The 7,549-nt window shown below is 55.2% G+C and overlaps 2 protein-coding genes across 2 annotated transcripts; both read left to right on the forward strand.

The window, feature by feature from the left end:
• Positions 1-1,710: 1,710 nt before the first annotated feature.
• NCS57_00071600 (Methyltransf-11 domain-containing protein) lies at positions 1,711-4,683 on the forward strand (the record flags this gene model as incomplete). Its single annotated transcript, XM_053050796.1, has 1 exon — positions 1,711-4,683. The coding sequence occupies one exon, from the start codon at positions 1,711-1,713 to the stop codon at positions 4,681-4,683; it is 2,973 nt and encodes a 990-aa protein (XP_052919311.1).
• Positions 4,684-5,478: 795 nt separating this feature from the next.
• Positions 5,479-6,641, forward strand: NCS57_00071700 (Prohibitin; the record flags this gene model as incomplete). Its single annotated transcript, XM_053050797.1, has 3 exons — positions 5,479-5,845; positions 5,916-6,271; positions 6,321-6,641. Exons 1-3 carry the CDS (start codon positions 5,599-5,601, stop codon positions 6,639-6,641), a joined length of 924 nt encoding a protein of 307 aa, XP_052919312.1. The 5' UTR covers positions 5,479-5,598.
• Positions 6,642-7,549: the final 908 nt, after the last annotated feature.

Genomic DNA, 7,549 nt, shown 5'->3' on the forward strand with positions numbered 1-7,549 from the left:
GCTGAGCGTGCGAAGCCGGGCCGGGGACGGCGGGGCCGTGACGGAGCCCATCTCTGAGGGCCTGAGGCAGCACGGTCCTTAACAATTTTTCTCGATCTTGGTGAATGTCTGAGGCATCAAGATCTTCTTCTGCACGACCCGTCCTGTTTAAGGCTCTGGCCAAGTCTCTCACATCGCATGTCACAACCAAGAAACACGGCTATTGATGACGCTAGAGACTGGGGCGCATTGGAACAATATGCGCGCATGCAACCTCGCGGAACTATTGCTTCTTGAGCCCCCCCACGATGCATACAAACATCACACTCTTGTCACGCACAGCGGGTAGAATCTACCACCCGTTGAACTCCATTGAACCGGGATCCATTGGATCCCAAGGCCAAGTCACACGGGAGGGTCTCGTCACTTTTCCCTGCTTTCCTGATTTGTTTCTTCAGCCCTGGTCTTTTCAACCCTGCTCGTCTGCAATAGGCATCTTACGGTCCAGGGTCTGGATCTTGCGCTGAAGCCTCCGCCACTTCGCCTACGACACCCTTGCCTGACAAGACAAACATTCGGATCAAACTCTTGTCCAGCGGGCGGCTTGATCTCTCCGGTCACCCATGGATGTTTTGATCGATCAAACACGGCCGCCTAAGTTGGCCTCTCAGATTTCACCATGGAGAATTCACAGCCACTTGACAGCATAGAGTCTAGACCACCCATGCTGAAGGGCAGCCATATCGTTCGGCGACCACCCGTTCGGGCCGGCTCTGTTGCATGACTTGTATCAATCGAGCGACCGCATCGTCCCGTCGTGAACACCCATCATGCGTTCAAGCTGGGCTATCACAAACCGGTACGGCGTTCTCGCAAGTCGACGTGATGCAGGCCAAGGAGATTAGCCGCCGAGGAAACGCGCTACACTTCTCATTGGCTGCATAGATGGATTCGGCGGCCCAATCATCTCTCACGCCCGTCACAGTCATCACAGCTTCGCGCGCGCAACCAGGCTTGACCCCTGTCAACCGCTGTCATCTCAAAATAGCAGTCCACGATATTGAATCTGATTGGTTCTTCTCAGTCACTAGTCGCTCGATAGCGGGGATTAACCAGCCCAGCGACCGGGAGTTGATCCCACCTTGACGCAACCTCTTCTGTGTCTTGTCTACCGCCAGCACGACGCTCACCATGGCCTCGCCGCTCTTTGCCAGTCAGCTCTCCCAACAGACGCTGAAGATGCCTGTCCCCCGCCTCCGCCTCGCCGTGCCCGCCGCATGCAACCGGGTCTGGCGACGCATCGGCCCACTTCAAGGCCGCTTTGAAGACCTAGACTCGTCAGCTTAGATCTGCCACTGCAGCTTCTTGCCGCCCATTCATTTCGCCCTAAGCCAGCCTCCGAATAGCCGCCCCAGAAGTTTACGTTAGGCTCGGGCAATTCTTGGCCAGTCCTTTGCCACTTAAGACTATGGAAGTCCCCCGGCCAGCGGCCTGGCCCCCATTCCTCCACATTCCCTTCTTCCGCCTCAGTCCTTTCTCGTTTTTGTCAGTTTGCAGATCACTTTATAGAAGCTTCGTTGACCGAAGCATCCTGTCGTTTACACAATACTCTAACCACGGCGCCGGCCGTCGATTCCCCCGTTACTATCACGACTAATACACACATCAGCCTTGCGTTTGGCCCTTGGCCTTGAGACAGATATCGAGGATAGCTGGCTTGGAAACGCGGCAATGGCTGATGCCCAAAACCGATATTACCCCCTGGACTCTTCGCTGGCTCGAAGACACAGGGGAAGACTTAATCCCATAATTGAGGAGGACAGCGACGATGGCGCGGGTCAGAACAGGGGCAGAGCGAGACGTACAGATGAACTCAAGATCGAGGCGTGGCTCACACCGATAAGCGATCACTTTCCCACGCCACGAGGAATGCATTATCTGTCTGCCCCCGTTCTCCCATCTTCGCCCTCCACCAACTCGGCTACCGACACTTCCCCAACGGCATCCACCAACCCCTGGAACCGCCAGAGCGTCATGACCGAGGCCACCGAGTTTGAGGATCTCTACGATGTGACGGATGAGGATGAGGAAAGTTTCCCTCCGCGGAGGGACTCTCTGAAGTCGAGGCAGGCCCCGACTCAGCAATCCTCAACCAAGCAACCAACACGGCTCATCATCCCCCAAACACCTGGCAACTCTGTTGAACCGTGGTCCGCCGTAGAGAGCATCAAGAAGACGTTGGCTTCTCCAGTGCCTCTGACTCCTTCCGCCAAGCTCCCAATGTCACCAGCTCAGGTGACATTCATGGATCAGCAGCATGCCACAATAACACCAACCATATCAGCGCCTCCATCTCTCGACGGCAGCTTGACATCTGAGCAGCTCGCGGCCATGAGCGCTCCCCCGACTCCTGTCATGGAAGGTGATGATACAGCCGCTGAGGATGCTTGGTCTGGAGTGCAGCTGCAGCCTGGTGCTCTGGCTACTCTCCATGCCCTCTCCAGCGGAGAGAATCCTCACGAGCAACCCGCTCAGGTTCTTGAAGTTCCCCAGCCTGAACCGGCTACCAGCGAGATGCGACAACACCGACCACGACTGATGACAAACCTCCACCCGCTGCAGGTAGATGGCAGAAGCTTCTCTCCCAGGCGAAACCGACAGTCGCTCGCCGAGCTGACGAGACTCGACATTCCCTCGCCAAGCAACTTCTTCTCTGGCTTGTCTCCCCGGTCCCGGAATACCTGGCACATCCCTTCCAGGACCCCAGAGGAGATGGCTCCTCCAACTTCGACAACCGCTGAGCAGTTCTACCGATGTCCCTGGAACACGACAAACACGACTACCTCGGTGCCTTCCATTCCCGTTCGCAAAGACTCTGCCGAGGAGTTCTACCGCAATGTCAGGTTCACACCCGCCGCTGCCTCAGAGGCCATTGTTGAGCAAGTCATTGAGTTGAAGGAGGAGGATGACTTCTCGGATGATATGCCCACTGCTCGCCCTGCCTTTGCGCACAGCACGGCCGCCTCTACTGTCGAGACCCCAAACATGCCGCCTTCGCCTATGGTCGAGGACGCCCCTATCGAGATTGTCGTCGATTACGATCCCGACTATGCTCGCAAGCAACAGAAGGAGGCTCTCGCACACCTTGACCGTACTGAGCTCTGGCTCGGTGCCCAGCGAGCCTACCTCCGCGGCGTGCAAGACGATACCCCTGAAGACGAGGGTGGCTTGAACACTATTGCTGAGGAAGCTGAGGAGGATTCCCCGAGAAGCCCCAAGATCCAGCTCCAGCTTAAGCCTCATGTCCAGCCTGAACAGCCCGTTACTTCCAACAGGAAGACAGTCCGCTTCTCCAACCTCATCTCGACGTCGGAGCATCCCAAGCGCCTGCCTTCCATGCTTGTTCGACGAGAGTCTGCCTACTACCGAGCCTTCCAGGACTATGTTGTCCGCACCCATCGCCAGGATGTCTTTGTTCACCAGCTCGCCCGCTTCGAGGCCATCCAGGCCCAGCGTGTTTCTCTTCGCGATGCTCACCGCAACCAGCTGCTCGGAAAGTACCAGCTCAGCGTGGTTCCTCAGTCTGCCAAGAAGCGACTCAGCGCCAACGTCGCTCGTGGTGATGACACCATCATCGATGACCCTGAGAAGCTCCGCCGGGAGAAGGAGGCCGAGGCCATGAACCAGATGACCGTTGCTGCTTGGCATGTCGCTGCCATGAAGATGCTCAATGGCGGCCGTCTCATCTCTGCCCCTGTGACGAAGCGACTCGCTCGCCTCTCTCGGGTGGCTCCCAACGAGAATGGTGTAACCCGCGACCGCGCCAGGGTCTTGGATCTTGGTGGACAGGCTACCTGTGACTGGGCATGGCACTGCGCCCTCCAGTTCCCGACTACCAAGGTCTACACTGTCACTACCAAGGCGATCCGCCAGTTGTCCAACTGCAACGTGCGCGGACCTCCCAACCATCGCCAGGTGGCTGTCGAGCGATTGTCTCGGCTCCCTTTCTCAGACAATTACTTCGACCTCATCTCTGCCAGGGAGCTTCACAGCATCCTCAAGTTTGTCGGCGAGAACGGTGAAGACGAGTGGGAAGGTTGCCTCAGGGAGTGCATGCGTGTGCTCAAGCCTGGCGGCTATCTCGACTTCTCCCTTCTCGACTCTGACATCATCAACGCCGGCCCTGTTGGCTTGGCCAAGAGCGTCGAGTTTGGCTTCGCTCTCAAAACTCTTGGGTATGATCCCAACCCAACCAAGCTGTGGCTTGGCCGCCTGGCTCGTGCCGGCTTCCAGGATACCCGCCGCATCTGGATGTGCTTGCCGATGGGGGCCCGGCGAAGCATGTACAGGCCACCCACCCCTCCTCTGAAGGACAACGTCAATGGCGAGGAGGCTAGGACGTGTAGACTCGAGGCCATGGTGATGGGTAGCAGCGACGACATCGCCAGCGCGTGCAGCCTTGTTGGTGGTTGGAGCTGGGAGCGGTGGCTGCTGCGCTGCGAGATGGAAAAGGTCTCTGGTGAGCTTCGACTTGCCGACACGGTGACGACAGGCGCTGCCATGGAAGAAGCTGGCAAGTGTCTGGATGGCGTCGCCGCAGTGTTCGAGGAGGGTCGAAACTGCAAGTCAGGTTTCCGCATGCTCACCGGCTATGCTCGAAAGCCCAGAGCTGGTGAGACGATCAAGATTGGTCTACGCGGGTAATTAAGGAATAGTCTTTGACGACTCGTGGAGGATCTCCTTTGTTATATGCCCTCGCTTGACAAGTATTATATATAGACGACTGTTTGCTTTTGGGTATGGGACATGGGACGGGACGGGATATGGGATACGGGATACATGCATGATATGGGATACAACGGATGAGGCATGATGAGGGATGAGATGATGCGTGGACGATACCTTCACGCTTAATTGGGGGGGTAAGCTACGATATCCTTGTTCTTGGGGCATGCCTCTTTGGCGAATGGGGTTTGGATACATCTATGTTGTGTACTTACAGATACCATTGTTAATAGTGCAGGGCGTGGTGGTTCTGATCTCGAGATACAGATGGCTAAATACAATGCCTAGTCAGGCGTTTGTTCAAGTTTGAAGATGCTTGTGATTGATTTCCTGTTCTCCGTTGAATACATCCATAGGTAGATGTGAAAATTGTGCGTAAAGCTGTGCTCTGTAGTGGCTGGGTAGTTAGGTGGTCAAGCAGGCATTTTGAAGTCATCTAGATTAAATCACAGGCCAGAAACTCCAAATTGGCTTTTGGATCCGATTGTTCAGGCCAAGTTTAATGAAACCAATTGGATTTCATATTGAACAATATCTAAAGTCTTTACTAACAATAGGTAGCTTGAAAAGCTAAGTTAGTATACCTATGACTGACTGCAAACCCGTCTTTTGCACCATGTACTGTAGGGTAGGCGACTCGAATCCAAGGCAAGTTCAATTTTGCTGACCATTCACAACCTTCAAGACGGGAAACGCCGGCGAAAAACCGGACCCACTATCGAACAGCTTCCCTCGAGCAGCTCCATCACCATCATCGACTACCCACGACACATTGAAAACGACCTCCCAGCCTCGGATCGACTCTCCTCCCCTCGCGACGGAAGCAATTCTATTATGTCGGGAAACAACAACTGGCAGGAGGAAGCTATGCGGCGTCTTCGGCAGATGCAGCAGGCCCGCGGCGGCTATGGTGGAGGCGGCCCTCAGATGCCTCGAGCAGCCGGCGGTGCCGTCTTTGCCAGTCTGCTCATCGCTGGTGGTGCTGTGCTCTTGTCCAACTCGCTGTTCAACGTCGATGGTGGTCACCGGGCCATCAAGTACCGGAGGATAAGCGGTGTTAGCAAGGAGATTTACGCCGAAGGTAAAAGAGACGACCCTCGGGCGATTCGGTAGTCGTGATCAAGAGCTGGGAGGCTGACAAAACCGGACAGGAACTCACATCAACATCCCCTGGTTCGAGACCCCGATTGTGTACGATGTCCGAGCGAAGCCGCGCAACGTCGCCTCGTTGACGGGCACCAAGGACCTGCAGATGGTCAACATCACCTGCCGTGTGCTCTCGCGGCCTCAGATCGACGCCCTGCCCCAGATCTACCGGACACTAGGCGCCGACTACGACGAGCGTGTGCTGCCTTCGATTGTTAACGAGGTTCTCAAGAGCGTCGTCGCCCAGTTCAACGCTAGCCAGCTCATCACTCAGCGAGAGATGGTTGCTAGACTGGTGCGAGAGAACCTTTCCCGACGAGCCGCCCGGTTCAACATTCTCCTCGATGATGTGTCTCTGACTGTATGTACCATGCGATTGGCTTTTGTGTGCATGGCTAATGGTATACTAGCATCTCGCCTTCTCCCCCGAATTCACTGCCGCCGTCGAGGCCAAGCAGGTGGCCCAGCAAGAGGCTCAGCGAGCAGCCTTCATCGTCGACAAGGCGCGACAGGAGAAGCAGGCCATGGTTGTCAAGGCGCAGGGTGAGGCACGCTCCGCCGAGCTGATCGGTGAGGCCATCAAGAAGAACAAGGCCTACGTGGAGCTCAAGAAGATTGAGAACGCCCGGTACATCGCCACCCAGCTCCAGGAGGCTGGCTCCAAGAACAGGCTGCTGCTCGACTCTGAGGGTCTCGGCCTCAACGTGTTTGAGAATAACGAAAAGAACTAAAGGCAGTAAAGAAAGAGAACGGGTGGTGTATCATGGAGAGGTGTGCTCAGGGTTAATGCAAATCTCCACTGTATGTCTATCAATGAGGGCTGTATTATTATGAATAACTAGGTAGTAAAAGAGACTACCTATTCTGCTCTAAGTTGTTTTCATGTCAGATCTGTTGGTTTCATGATGGTTATATGATTGAGTACCAACCTATGAATGCCTGAAGTTTAAGTGAGCGAACCATAGCAAGACACTCAAATAGATCGAATGTATTAATCATCTGCATAAACACACCATTACCATCCATCGTACGACAACGATTACCAACTGTTTGAAGCCTGAATTGCTGGCAGTGGACGTCAAGATCCCAGCAGCAAACAAAGCCCACCTAAACAGGCATCCATCCCGCTCTGCCAGGGTTGCCCCTCCTAGTCTAACCTTCCAACCTAGCGGGAAGGGAAGGCAACCAGCCCGAACTTAGTAAAACCCCACCATCAATCAGCAGCAGCACCTCGCTCGGCCCAACTGCCTTCTGCTTCCTCTGAACATCAGCCTCGCATACTTTTTTCAAACTACGCACGACAACTCGTCGCATCTCGAAAGCAAATATTTCCCTCGAAGCATCAAGACTTGAAATTCTACGACTCCAACAACCGCAAACATGTTGATCAAGTACGTCACGATACCGCTTCCCGACAGCTCCCATAACCCCCCACCACGTCATGACGATCGAGAGAGCTAACCGCTCTGCAAATAGGGTCCGTACGCTCACCGGCAAGGAGATCGAGCTCGATATCGAGATGGACTACAAGGTACTGCCGCGCGCGCACTGAGCTTCAAGGGAAAAAGAGTGCATGGACTGACCGCCCGCTGCAGGTCTCCCAGATCAAGGAAAAGGTGGAGGAGAAGGAGGGTATCCC

This window comes from Fusarium keratoplasticum, chromosome 1 (genome assembly GCF_025433545.1).
Source record: "Fusarium keratoplasticum isolate Fu6.1 chromosome 1, whole genome shotgun sequence".
Lineage (NCBI taxonomy): Eukaryota > Fungi > Ascomycota > Sordariomycetes > Hypocreales > Nectriaceae > Fusarium > Fusarium keratoplasticum.